Source organism: Panthera leo, chromosome F3, assembly GCF_018350215.1.
Source record: "Panthera leo isolate Ple1 chromosome F3, P.leo_Ple1_pat1.1, whole genome shotgun sequence".
NCBI classification, from domain to species: Eukaryota; Metazoa; Chordata; class Mammalia; order Carnivora; family Felidae; genus Panthera; species Panthera leo.
Genome location: NC_056696.1, coordinates 64,895,141 through 64,908,833, shown reverse-complemented (window position 1 = coordinate 64,908,833; position 13,693 = coordinate 64,895,141). Strand labels below are relative to the sequence as shown.

At 58.6% G+C, this 13,693-nt stretch overlaps 1 protein-coding gene across 1 annotated transcript; it reads left to right on the top strand.

Moving 5' to 3' along the window:
* Positions 1–4,874: 4,874 nt before the first annotated feature.
* Positions 4,875–13,274, top strand: SLAMF8 (SLAM family member 8). The gene is made up of 5 exons (XM_042925183.1): positions 4,875–5,009; positions 6,832–7,158; positions 9,845–10,150; positions 10,232–10,336; positions 11,201–13,274. The coding sequence occupies exons 1-5, from the start codon at positions 4,919–4,921 to the stop codon at positions 11,263–11,265; spliced, it is 894 nt and encodes a 297-aa protein (XP_042781117.1). The 5' UTR covers positions 4,875–4,918; the 3' UTR covers positions 11,266–13,274.
* Positions 13,275–13,693: the final 419 nt, after the last annotated feature.

Here is a 13,693-nt window from a genome sequence, read left to right as displayed (position 1 = left end):
AGGAACCTGCTGCTGGCCCTGGAAAGTAGTGGTGGCGAGGAGAAGAGGACTGTCACGGGTCTCTGGGGACAGACCCTGCAGACACCAAGAAGGCGGCACATGGCATCCCCAAGCACCGCTGCCCGCAAGGCCCTGCGCTGCAAAACGTCATTCTCCTCTCTGAGTCGGAGCTAAATGCAAACACCGCCCCCCCAGCCGCGGCGAGTTGTCTGCCTGCTCCAGGGACAGGGGCTCCGAGGGGCCGCAGCACCTGCTGGGCAGGCGACAGAGATCACCCGCTGGGTAAGCGGGAGGGAAAGGACTCCAAGCCCAGCCGGGCTGAGGACGGAGGCAGCCACCGCCCCTTCGGGGAGACTGAGAGCGGACGGGGCCTCGCGGCTGCCCTCTGCTGGCCCCCTTGGGTCCGACCACCCGCCGGACAGCTTCACCGCGCGGTGCCATCAGGCACCGGGCGTTGCTTTGTGTGCGGCTAAACGTTTAGATGCCAACGACTAAGATGAAACGTGGCCCTTCCCTGAACCGGGCAGGTTGCAGATGCTGGGATTTCTTTCAATTCTGGGTTTATTTTAGATTTGGCTAGAAAGTAAGGTCTTGGACAATTTGTCCTAAGCAAGCCTCCGCTAAGCAGCCCTGCAGGGGGCGCCTGGGTGGCCCAGTCGGTTAAGCATCAGACTTTTTAGCTCCGGCCACAATCTTTGAGTTCCTGAGTTCGAGCCCCGCATGGGGCTCTGTGCTGACGGCTCGGAGCCCGCTTTGGATTATCTCTCTGTCTCTTTCTCTCTCTCTCCCCCTTCCCCAATTGCACTTGTCTCTTTCTCTCAAAAATAAATAAACATTTAAAAATAAAAAATAATAATAAAAAAAAGAAACAGCCCTGTATCCTTCATCTTTATATTGACACTCAGGCTCTTTGAAAGATCGGCCTGCGTTGTACTTGTTTGGGGATTCTTTCTGCCAGCGGGGTGCAGATGGGCGGTGACTGGGTCGGAGAACCTTCGTCCAGTCCTACGCTCACGGGCTTACCGTGCTGAGTGCTCACCGGCGCAAGGTGCCCAGGGTGGGGATCCCGCAGATGTTTGCTGAATGACTGAATGAGCAAATGAGAGTCCAGCCCCTCCCTCGCTCCCCCACGAAGCACAGTCCTGGCATTGTCGCTTTTGTATGCAGCCTGCCTTCAGCTCCCTGGGGAAGTATGTTTTTGCCTCAGAAGCAAATCCTACCAAGCCTCGGACCGCCCCACCCAGTTCCTATGGGCTGGCCCCCTTCTCTCCCACCTTCCATCTCAAGCTGCCTGCACCTTGCTCCCAGGCACCAAAGAGCAAAGACTCCGCTCCCTGCCCCTGTCCCCGGCAAGGCCAGGACCAAGGTGGGACAAGACAGGCACCATCCGCACAAATATTAAAGAGGCAGCTCAGGCCGCGCGCGCAGGCTGACAGTGTCCTCTGGTGGGCGGTCAGGTGCACCATTTCCACACGTGCAGGCACTGCCCCTGCTGCCCAAGCTGGCTGCGGAGGGAGTGGCGGGCATGGGCTGCCCCACTCTGGGCAGCCTTGGGGGCCAGCCGGCGCCCGGTGGCACCGTGTCGGCTTAGGCGGGGCTCTACCTGGCCTCTCAGCCCCCACCCCCCCACCCCTCAGAAGGTAACATCTCTGCCCCCTTCCCCCACCCTGGCTCCCAAAAAGCCCACTGAATGCCCCTCCTTCCTGCCTCCCTGCCTGCCTGCTCCCCTTTTTGTCCCTCCTTCACCTCTCCCCTGTTCTGGGTGGCCCCATTCTGTGTCCAGGCCAGTCCGAGAATTAACGACAAGGGTGAGTGGGCAGGGCAGGTGCCTCCCTGACACGCACACCCTCCCCCAGATTCCACTGGCCCCGAACAGAGCTCAGGCGGCCCGCGTGGTCACTGGGGACACCTGCTCCCCGCCCCCGCCCGCAGCGGAGGTAGGCTGAGGGCAAGGTGCAGAGGGGGCCGCAGCCCCAGCGTCTCCCTGGGTCAGGCTTCCCAGAAGGGCCCAGCTGCCAGCTGCTCTCTTAATTAAGGAATGTGGGAGTGGTGCCTTTGAACTCCCAGCCCGAGACTCGAGAGCTGTCCCCGCGGTGTGGTAATTACCGTGCTCTGCGCCAGTGACCAGCAGCGGGGGCGAGCCTGTCTCCGCAGACCCAACCCAGCCCGCACTGCCCGTGTCCATCTCTCTCCAGCCGTCACACAGCCTGGAGCTCTTCCCTTTGGGAGACGGAATGTCCGCTGACCCCCCGCCAACCCCCTCCTCACCCTTCCTTGGCTTCCCTGAAGTTCCCCTGTAGGTAAAGGGCACGGGGTGGGCTGGGAAGGCAGCGATTTCACCTCAGTGTCTGCTTGGACAGACCAAGTGGGAGAGGAGGGAGTACGACCGCCCACCATCTGCCCTGCAGGAATTGGGCGCCCCTTTCCCTACATCCCCGCCACGGCCCCACTCCTGCGTCTCACGCCCTCACCGTCCCAGGCCTGACTCCTGACCGGACACCTGACCAGGGCACTCCGGCTTGGGGAGGCTGTCCGTGGCTATCGACAGGGGGCGAGGCAAGGGGCTGGGGGGGTTGCCGGAAGGGGGAAGGGTAAGGACCTGGCCCTGTCCTCACCAAGCTTCCAGTCTGGGACCGGCGGATGGAGCTACTCACACCCGAACCCCCTTGCTCTGCATTAACCTGCTCTCCTCTCTTCCCTCCCTGGCCACTTAGTAGCAACGGTTAAGATTCTTGTGAGTGCTGACCACGCACCAGACCCCATTCTAAATAAGCCCTTGCAAGCCACCCTTACCAGGCTGACTGTCATTATCAGGTGACACAGCCCATCCCCTCCTCCAGACTGCAGACTCCTCGAGGGCAGGGCCATGCCTTCCATGTCTGTGTTCCCGGCACCTGGCACGTAACTGGGTGCTCAGTAAACCCGTGATGAAGAAGGATGGAATTCACAACGGGGTCATGAATGAGTCCCCTCCCCTGGCCTCTCTGCCCCAAAGCCAGGTGGCTTCCGAGTTCTGTCCCAGCTCTGCCCTGTCCCTTCCTCTCTACTCTGGGGGCTTCCGTTCTAGTCCAGCCAGGACCATCCCAACGGCTGCCACCCAGGCTTCCCTGCCTCTTCTTTCTCTGCCCGCCTGCCCTGCGTGCAGTCCTTCCACCAGCCAGGCGCCCTCAGCTCAGAAGGGGCCACATCCCCTCCCTCGGAGCCTTCCCTCGGCCCACCAGCTACAGAATCTCCTGGAACACAGGCTGGTTCCACTAGATTCCCGGGTCCTGGCCCAGCCCCCACTGAACCAGAGTCTCCAAGCATTTGAGCCCAGCGAGGTTGAGAGCCGCTGCCCCCAGAACCAAAACCTGATGCCTAAAAGCCAGTATTCAAGCGATCTGACCCTCGACCTCCTTTTCCAGCCCCACCCACGCCAGCCCTGAGGGGCTGCTCCCCTCCCTGCCCTCCTATCGTCCTGGAGCCCACCTGGGGCTCCCCCTGCCTGGCCTTATCCACTTGGATCTTCTTTTCCGCCCTCTGGCTCATCCCTTTTCTCCGTCTACCAAAATCGTGCCTATCTTCAAGGTGCGGCTCAAAGCCCACCTTCTAGGGAAGCGTCCCCTGCCCGCATCCACGGACGGACGCCTCTTCCCCACCGCACCCTCTGCACGGAGAAGCCGTGCTGCCCATGGCACAGAGCCTGCGGCACGGCCGACCTTCATCCTGGGCATATCCAAGCCAGGACACTTGGCTTGTGAGCACCTGAAAGGCAGGAAGCCTATCCTCCTGCTGTCCCGACACCATGGCTGCCTCGTTCCTGGTCGGGTCCCTAGCAGAGGCCAGGAGTTCTGCGGGACCAGACACGGCGAGCCACGCTCGGGACGCGGGGACTCCCCTCGTCTTCCCGAAAAGCCTCCCCAGACTGAAGCGGCCACATAACCGGAAGCGCAAAGAGACCCAGGGCGGGGGAGACACAGCTCTGGCAACGTGGCCCGGGCTCCCAAGGGTGAGGCTCCCGTCCCAGCTCGCACTCGTGACCTCCGCACGGGGCTGACCTCGGCCCCACGCCTGACAGGCGGCAATGAGACCCTCGCGGAGGAGGCCTGTGACCGTGTGCAGGATTTGTGCGCTCCTTTCCAAGTGTTTATTAAACGCCCACGGTGTGCCGAGCGCCAAGGGGAACACAGACATGAACGGGTGAAGACCTCGCCGGCAAACAGTGCGTGGAGACAAGAAAGCCATCACAGGACAGCGTGCCAAGGGTCATGGCAGAGACCCGGCCGGCACTGGGCTCGGGAGAGGAGGTCCCTCACTCCGTCTGCTCAGGTGGGAGCCCACTGGCTGCAGCCTACCCGGCCCGGAGGGGCGAACGGAGCAGGGCGCCCACTGGAGGAGCCAGCACCGGGCTGGAGAGGGTGCTCCCAGGAGGAGCACTCCTGGCTTGGGATGGCCAGAGAGCAGGCTGGGCCGGGGAGGCCAGCTCGGACAAGCGTGCCGGAGTCGAACTTAGGAGAGTCTTGCACACCAGGCTGAGAGTTTCGTCTTTATTTTGAGGGCGGCGGGAGGTGCGGAAGAATTTTAGAGAAGTAACAGAGGGAATTGCGATCTGGAGGCCTCTCTGTGGCTGCGGCAGGAAAGGCGGCCAGCCAGGGGGCCAGTGGGATGCAGGGAGGGCCGGCGGGTCCCACAGGAAGACGTGGGCTTGTGTTGGGGCGCCTGCCACTGGCAATGGCATTGGCCAACCACGGGCACATGAAAGAGGCTGACTTACAAGAATCCGCTCCTGAGAAAGTCCAGCTAGGCCGATGGCCAACTTCCACTTTCCTCTGGATATTTTCACTTTCGGGCCATCCTGTTCTGAGTCAAGATTCCTCCTTCTGAACATGGGACTTCCCAGAAGGACCACAGCTCCCTCTGGGTATCCACTTGACCCAGGATGTTCTGGACTGGGGTTGTCGAAAGAGCTTGCTGGCCTCTCTGGAGAAGGATGGCCATGTGGTCCCTGTGGAGTCTGCTTCTCTGGGAAGGTAAGTGGGGCAGGTGCGTGACCAGGGCCCCTCACCAGCCTTCTGGGCAGGGGCCTCATCCCAAGCAAGGACCCAGGGGCCGAGGAGGGCCAGGGAAGGTGGAAGCAGGTTCTCAGGCAACCTTGAAAAGCCAGAGGGAGCCAAAGAGATGCAGGGTCCTGGATGGGATGTGCTGGCTGCTCTAGAAGCATCCGCGTCCGTGAGACATGTCCTGTGGTCCAGGGCCGTTAAAACTTAGGCTGGTGGTGCCAGTGGTTCGGACAGAGACGGTTGTGAGAAGGGCGAGGGGATTCTCGTAGAGGAAGACAGGGCAGAGCAGACTCTCACAAAGAAGCACGTCTTTCCATCAGCCTGCGGGAGACCTAGGAGCCTCGACTGGGAGCCAGCACCACTCTGCACACCCAGTACGCATTAACACTGTAGCCTCTGCGGCCGGGCCCGATGCGTAGGGCCGGGGAGGGCAGCGAGAGGGGCAGGGGGCCGGCCGAGCGTCGCCCCCAGAACACGACTCCTCAAGCAGACGCCCGGCGCTTGGGTGCGTTCTCTACGGGCCGTGTTGTGCCCCGCACCCCGGGTGACCCCTGTGCCAGGTGCCCCCTGTGCCAGGCGCCAGGTGAGTCCCCCGGGAATCCCATCATCCACCCAGTACGGCAAGTTGAGTTTCTGAACAGTGGCGGGCAGGGGGTACGAAGAGGACAAGAGGAGCTCGCCGTCTCGCGGCAGGCGCCTGACTCATCTATGGGCAATCGCAGCAGAGGAACGGGGCGCCCCAGGGTGCTGGGCACACAGAGAAGCAGGGTGGATGTTGCCCTGACGGGAGGGGGGGTTCAGGGGAGGCAGTGGGTCCGGATGAGCAGCGATCGGCCAGCAAAGGGTTCAGGGGTACCTCCCGCAGAGGCATCACCCCACCTCAGCCTCTCACCTCCGCCAGCTCCTGACGGCAGAGACCGGCGCCCTCGGGTCCCTGGCATCCGTGACTCCCCCTCCTTGGCTCCCCGGACCACAACTAGGCTCAGGCCTCACTGATTGCACACCTGAATCCCTCTCCACCCCTCCCACTTCTCCCCATCGATGCCGCCCACCCCCCTGCAGCAGGAGTTCACTCACTGCAGGTGGAAAAACAGCAGCAGCCCGCCCCCGAAGCTTCCGGCACATTCCCCGCGCTCCCCCCCCCCCCCCCATGGTCTTTCGAACCAGAATTTCATCCTGTTACTCTCTTACTTAAACCCTGCGCAAGGCCTCCCATGGCTCTAAAGATAAAACCAGACGCTGCTTTCAGGCCCCGGGTTGGCTCCGGCCAAGGACTCCGCAGTACGGTTTCTGACTCCCCCTGCAGAGAACTGGTTTCAGTTCCCCTGCACCCTGCCCTCCTGCTCGCCTGCTGGCCGGGCCTTCCTACCCTCCGCCGTCCTTCCCTCTGCCTGAGACGCTTCCCGGCTCCAGACAGCCCTCTTCTCCTAGGCCTGGCTGATCCCCACTCCCCCTTCTGGTCTCAGCTTAGCCATTTCCCCTCTGAGCCCCTCAAGACCATTCACCCTCCCTGGGTTCTCCCGGAGCCTCCCTTTCTCCCCATCGTGGTGCTTACTATATTTTAATCATTTGCTTAGTGTCTGACTTCCTCTGTGAGCGTAAGGGATTCTCTCCCTGACGGTTTTATTCCCGGTCCCTGGCACGGTGCACCTGCTCAGCGTGGGTGGCGGGAGCGTGGGGAGAGGGGCCCTAATGTGCTGGCTTCACGGCAGCTTGGCGGGGTGCGGGAGGAGCAGAGGGAGAGAGGCGAGGAGCTGTGGGGCAGGCAGACTGATGGGCTCCGTCCTTTCAGCCCTCCTTCCCGCCGCCGTCCATGGTGCCCAAGTGCACGGCCAGATCGGGGGCTCCGTGCTGCTGGCGGCAGAGTGCCCCCCCGGCTTCCAAGTCCGAGAGGCCATCTGGAGATCGCTCTGGCCTTCGGAGGAGCTCGTGGCCACGTTTTTCCGGGGCGCCCCGGAGACTCTCTACCACTCCCGCTTCCTGGGCCGAGCCCAGCTGCACAAGAACCTGAGCCTGGCGCTCCAGCCGCTGGAGTCGGGAGACAGCGGCAACTTCTCCGTGCTGCTGGTGGACACGGGGGGTCGGGCCCGGACCCAGATCCTGCAGCTCAAGGTGCATGGTGAGTACCCCCGACACTGGAAAGGCATCCTGCGTCCTGGGAGCTGGGGAGGACAGGGTTCCAGGGGCCTCTGGCCTCTGACCTCCCGGCTGACGCGGGGCACAGCTGTCCCCACGGCACAGCTGAGAAAGTTCCTCCGGTGCTCCCAGGTGAGCTCCCGGCTGGGGCAGCCTGGCTTTGCCACCCCGCGGTCCTCGCCTGAACTCCAGAGCGGCCTCTTCTTGGCTCGGTGGCCAAGGACACAAGGTTAAGCCTCCCTGGCGCTCACCTTTCTCCCTTAGAAAACGGGCGTCGTGAGCAATGTCACAACGAGGCACCTGCAAAGGGGGAAACAGAGCGCGTCTGGGAAAACATCTGAGAGGGCGCTGGGCCCGCACTGCAAACTTCTAAGCTCATAGGATGTGCCATTACCTGACAAACTCCTACAGGGGAAAAAATTACGGCCCATCAGACCACGACGCGATGTTTTTTATCATACAGTGTGGAATTTTTATTTGACACTGCTTTCGAGAGTTCTTTTCGCCGTGTTTAGAGATTTTCCGATGTATAACGGTCACAGGTTCTCTCCGTTGTTCACTGTCGCAGAGCAAACCGTCCCCAAACCTACGGGCTGAAAACAACGCTGTTAATTTCTCATGATCTGTGGGTGACGGGGCTCGGCTGGGTGGGCCTCCTGCTCCCCGAGGTCCGCCAAGGTCGTTCAGGCGGCTGCGTTTGGCACCTCAGCTGACTTCGCTGCGGACTAGGTGGACCCTGCTTTCCAGCAACTTCCCCCTGCTCCCTCTGCCTCCTGCCACATCACCTCTGTCACCATCAGCCCCTCTACTTCTGCATCTACTGCCCCCACCTCCACTGTATTCCTGCCGAACAAGCAAAAAACAGTGGCCTTTGAGCTCTCATTCATCTACCTAATGGCTCAGAAAAGGTGGGTGAGTTACCCCCAACCACTATTTCAGTAAAACCTCAGACATTTGGTAGAGTAGTGGGGAGAGCAAAGCCCAACTTTAAGAATGAAAAGCACGAGCGACACCTGGGAGGAAGAAGACGGTGAGGGAGAGAAGGGCAGTCGTAAACTGGGAAGGAGAGAGAGCCCCCCACGAACCAACCCAAAGACAGCTAGCTGGCTGCCCTTGGGTGAGCCCCTGGGGGTGCCAGTGTGCGGTTAGATGGGTGTCCCAAATGCACGCAGCCCTGAACCCAGCTGCCCAGCTTGGCAAGCAGAGGGGGGGGCTGGATTTAGGCAGCCCCACCCTCACCTGTTATCCCCTCAGCCCCATTCCCTTGTGCAGTGAATAACCTCCGCAACCACACAGGCAGCCCTGGAGCCTCTTCCTATTCTAAGTCTCAGCTGCTGCACATGTGAAATGAGGACATTGAATGTGATAATACATGCAGCACCCACACCACTAAGCTCTAAAATGCCTTGTTCTCAGCATCTGAATTACAGATTTTAAGGAAATTGCTGTTTTATTGCTTCCAAATACATAGCGTGATTAGAACTAATTGCACAAAGCTGCCAAGCAGCCGTCCTGGGGAGCTCTGCTTTGACAATAGATAAGAATGATTTGAATTAGCAGATCAGTTACTAGAAATGTCAATGGGTGTTTCTACTGTGCCTGATAGTGTTTGGAAGCAGCTTGTCCTCTTAAGCGATGTAAATATCCACCACACGCGCGCGCGCGCACACACACACACACACGCGCGTGCACGTGTGTTAATCTTTGTTTATACTATTAGTGTGCCCAGCAAATCTTTCCTTTGCCATCTCACAAATCCCCCCAGATTGAGCTGGCATTAATGAGGTTTTACTCGGCTTGACTTTGGAATACTGTCAGAGACTGAGCCCTCCCGTTGTCACTAGAATGCTCTCCCGCTGGCCCCCATTGCCACAGAGACTCAGGATTTACTCATCAAGCTACACAGGAAAGGGAAGCCACAGTCTAGGATGCCAGGACTCCAATTTGCGCAGTGGTCCAGGTGTCTGTGCACCTAGAGGGCTAAGGTTATGAAGAAAACAAAACAGAACCCCCAGCCCCCTGCCCGGGTCTCCTTCGTAGGGCGTTGCAGCCTTGTAATTATTTTCTTAGTTATTCAATCACTTGTCTTCTCCACCAAACTGTAAGCTCGAATAGTCCAGGAATGTGTCTGTTTTCTTGCCTGACTCAATATCTGCCGATCATCTCTCTGGCTGATATATCATGAAGAAAGTGCTATGACAAGGGACAGGCCGAGTTCTTGGAGAGTTCGGAGCCTGGAATGTGAGGGAAGGCTTCACAATCGGAGCAGTAAGCAACGTGTCCGAGCTGGGTCTTGAAGGATTGGTAGGAGTTCCCTAGGAGGAAGAGAAGAGAAAGGTACACGTGCGCAGGCGACCCATATGAGAGCATGAGAGACGCGGAAGGGCGCCGTGCTCCGGAGAACTGGAAATTCATTAGGGCAGGTGAGTCAGACCGGCAGGAAGCTACCACTGGAGAGGTTGGCATTGACTATCTCCTGAAGGGTCTCGACTCCCAGACTAAGGAACTCAGCTTCTGTCCTGGACAACGGGAAACCAGACTAGGCTCTGCAGCAAGAGTGCGACGCCTGGTCAGAGGTGACCTCCAACCCTGCATGGATCCCGGGGCTGGCGCACTGGGCCCTGCCCAGCATCACTGTAACCCGTGCCTGCTCTTCTGTTCTTGCCTAGATGCAGTGCCCAGGCCCGTGGTGCAAGTATTCATCGCTGTGTCGGGGGACGCTCAGCCCCCCAAGACCTGCCAGGTGCTCCTGTCCTGTTGGGCCCCCAACATCAGTGACATAACCTATAGCTGGCGACGGGAGGGGACCACTGACTTTGGTATTGAGCCAAGCAGCCTCTTCACGGATGGACAGGTGCTGAAGGTTTCGCTGGGACCAGGAGACAAGAGCGTGGCCTATTCCTGCACTGTCTCCAACCCTGTCAGCCGGGACGTGGCCACCGTCACCCCTTGGGAGAGCTGCCATCACGAGGCAGGTATGCCAAGGGCCGGGGGTCAGTGGTTAAGGGATTGTGAAGCCTCCAGCCCCCCTCTGACCCTGCCCCCTCCGTGTCCAGCCCCAGGAAAGTCCTCCTACAAAGACATGGTGCTGGTGGTGGTGCCCGTGGCCCTGCTCCTGACCCTGGCTGGTCTCCTCTCTGTCTGGCACCCCTGCTACTCAGGTAGGAGTCCTCCAGACGCCAGATGTCCTTGGAGGAGGAGGACCTACTGGGAAGGAAGGCAAGGTTGGACCTCCTCCGTTTTAGGCTTCGCATGGTCTGTCCTCCTTCCCTCTATCACATCAGGTCCTGACTCTCACCGCATCCCCTGGTCTCCAATCAGATTAAACAAGGCGAAGTGTCTGTTGCACTTCTGAAAATGACCGCTCCTCTTGCCTGCCTCTTCAGGCCTTCGTGCCAGCCGTTCTCTCTGTCTGGAACGCACTTTCCATGGCTTCCACCTAATCCCCCTTCTTCATGTGACTATCTCCTCCACAGTCTCCAAGGTGCACCTGCTCCCGGAGGCCTTCCTGACCTGCTCCCCCAGCCCAGGCGCGGTTGGTGTTCTTCCTTTAATCTCCATCGCCCCCAGCCCTCGTTGCACTCACTCTCCCGCTGCCTTCTCAGCCCCTTGAAGGCAAAGGCTGACTTGCCACCGGGTTGTCTAGCGATGGTCCCTGGAACAGCGCTCGTAGGGATAAAGTTCTGTTGAGCGCAAGTCTAAATGGACGCCAGCCCCGTGCTTGCCCACCATTCCTAGGAAATGCTCCCTGAGAGAAGTACCTGTCTGGCCGGGAGCTGATAAGTCCTCCTTCTCCAGGAGAAGAGAAAAGGGGAAAGTCAGAGGTGGGGCTGGGTTCTGAGCCATCCCTCCGGCACAGCCCCTGCCTGGACCCCAGGATGCCCTGCCCCTGACAGAAACACCCCACTGACCTGGGCCTCATGGGGATGTCCACCCCAGGCTGTCCAGGATGGCTTCGGGCCAAGCCGAGATTCCAAAGTGAGAGGGCAGCTGTTGGAAGGTAACCTTTCTGATCTCTTTGCCAGGGAAAAAGCAGAAGGACATCTGTACCGACAGAGTGGCTCCAGAGACGGAGAATCCCCTTGTGTAGGGTCTGCAAAGAAGGAGGATATAAACTGTTGCCCGGACCATCAGGAAGTACACGATGCTCTGGGCCATAGCTGGTGTCTGGAAACGACCATGGTCCTCATGCCTCTGGTGACACTCCTGTCCCACCTCCAGGAGCAGCCCGGGAAGCTCTTGCACTGGGAGCCACCACACAGAAAACACTGGCACAACCTTCCACGTCCCCTCCTTCTCCGCCCGCCCCCCACCCTCCGCTCCTTGCATGTCCTGGCTCTGCTCGGGGCAAGATCACAGAGCACCCCCTCCTTCACCTTTGGCTATCTCTAGATCTCATGATAAGGCCTTGGTCATCAGGGGACATCGGGGTCTCAAACTACAGGGGTGGGGCTGGGGCCAGAGCTGGAAATGGGCGATTCACAGTTTCTCTGTTAGTTCAAATGTCTAATATCTTTTAGGGTCCGGGACCCAGACTGGATGCAATTCTTTGGTGCCAATTAGTTAATACTTGCATCGGTCTGCTAGGGCCGCCGTAACAAGATATCACAGAATCGGGGGCTTAAAGAACGGAAATTCACTTTCTCGTAGCCTTGGAGGCTAAAAGCACAAGACCAAGGTGTAGGCAGCTTTGGTTTCTTGTGAGGCCTCTCTCCTTAGCTTGCAGATGCCTTCCTTATCTAGGTGTCCTTCCGTGGCCTCTTCTCTACGTGTGCACGTATCCCTGGTGTCTCTCCCTCTTTTATAAGGACACCAGTCATAATGGACTAGGGCCCATCCCAGTGACCTCGTTTAACTTTAATTATCTCTTTGAAGTCCTATTTGCAAGTACAGTCGTATTGTGAGATCTTGGGGGTTAGGACTTGGACGAATGGATTTTGAAGAGACAAATCCAGTCCACAACAATAGTTCATCAGCAGTGGGGGGAGGGGGGGGTGAATGCCTGAACAGTCAATGTCCCTGTGGATCTTGCAGAACATCCAGTGTCTTAGAGGGGATGTTCTGTGATAACAGTGAGGAAACGGGGCAAGTTTTGAAGTATTTTCCCAGGGAAACTTCAGTCACTCACTAGGTCAGTCCTGTGCCAGGATCTCCCCTCTTTCTCCCAATTGCTGGAAAGTCACTTTACCTTCAACGAATGGTCAGGGTCAGCACAGCTGGCCTCTAGCGTCACATCCCCACTCCTCCACTCAACTTGTTCTGGAATTTCCCTGCCTGCTGGCTCTGCTCAGTGGTCCCCAGCAGGTCACCGGGGCAACACCTGTCTTCTTGCCTTTCCTGCACCCACTTGTCCCCACCCAACCTTCCCCCTGTCCCCCTAAACAGTGCCCGTGGCCTCCCAACCTGGAAACGGGTGTTGCCCCCACCTGCCACCTAGAGGCATTCCCTATGGTCACTGATTTCTCATGCAAAACTGGCCTCCATCCCTAAAAATGATGTGGAAGAGACAGCCCAGGATCTAGCAAGGAGCCATGGTGGCTGTGTGGAGGAAACACACACACACACACACACACACACACACAACCTGTATCCCCCCTACTTTCTTCCCTCCATCTCCCAGGCCCCACCTCAGATCAGACAAATTCTGGATGGGGGGTGGGACCCACATTTCCCCCTTCATTAGTTAACTCTTAGTGACCTCATTTAGCCGTGGTTCTGTGATGTGGTGCACCGGGGCCTTTTTAAATAGGCCTACGCCGCTCAAATAGACGGATGCTCCCGTTCCCCACGATACACTTGTCAGCTAGTGGACTAATCAGCCCTCCACCGAAAAACCCAAAGAACTTCCGAGAGAACCACGTGCTAACAAGCACCGGGACCGATGGTTTAAGGTCACACAGGACAAACATCGATTGAAGGTTCGGCACGTGCTGGGTACGGTCTGAGGCAAATCAGAAGCGGACAAAGCCCTTCCTTCGTGGAGTTTATATTCTAGAAATACAAACAAGCAAGGAGGTATGTGTCAGAGGTCGATGGGCTCTAATAAGAAGATAAAGCAGCGGGGCACCTGAGTGGCTCAGTCGGTTAGGCGTCTGGAGCTTGATTTCATGGTTCCAGTTATGATCTCGCGGTTCGTGGGTTCAAACCCCGAGTCAGGCTCCGCGCTGCTGGCACAGGGATTCTCTCTCTCTCTCCCTCTCTCTCTGCCACGCTCTCTCTTTCTCTCTCTCAAAATAAATAAACTTAAAAAAAAAAAAGAAGATAAAGCAGAGTAAAAGGCTAGAGAAGGGTGTGCTGGGGAGGCGGGGCCCATCTCAGATGGGCGAGTGGGGTGAACCGTGCGGTGGGTGGGCCAAGAGTAATCCAGAGAGCAGAGGGTACAAAGAAAGGCCCAGAAGTGGGGCATGGTTAGTGCTTTCCAAAACTCCACTCTAGTGGAGGCCAGGGAGGGTGCGGTGGGGGAGGGCGGAATGGGAGAGTCGGGGCGACTGGGGCCACAGCAGGGGGGACCTTGTGGT

Coding starts and splice junctions, on each gene's coding strand:
- SLAMF8 (XM_042925183.1), top strand. CDS start 4,919: ATGTTCTGGACTGGGGTTGTCGAAAGAGCTTGCTGGCCTCTCTGGAGA. Junction 5,010..6,831: donor GAGTCTGCTTCTCTGGGAAG/GTAAGTGGGGCA, acceptor CCGTCCTTTCAG/CCCTCCTTCCCGCCGCCGTC. Junction 10,151..10,231: donor GAGCTGCCATCACGAGGCAG/GTATGCCAAGGG, acceptor CTCCGTGTCCAG/CCCCAGGAAAGTCCTCCTAC.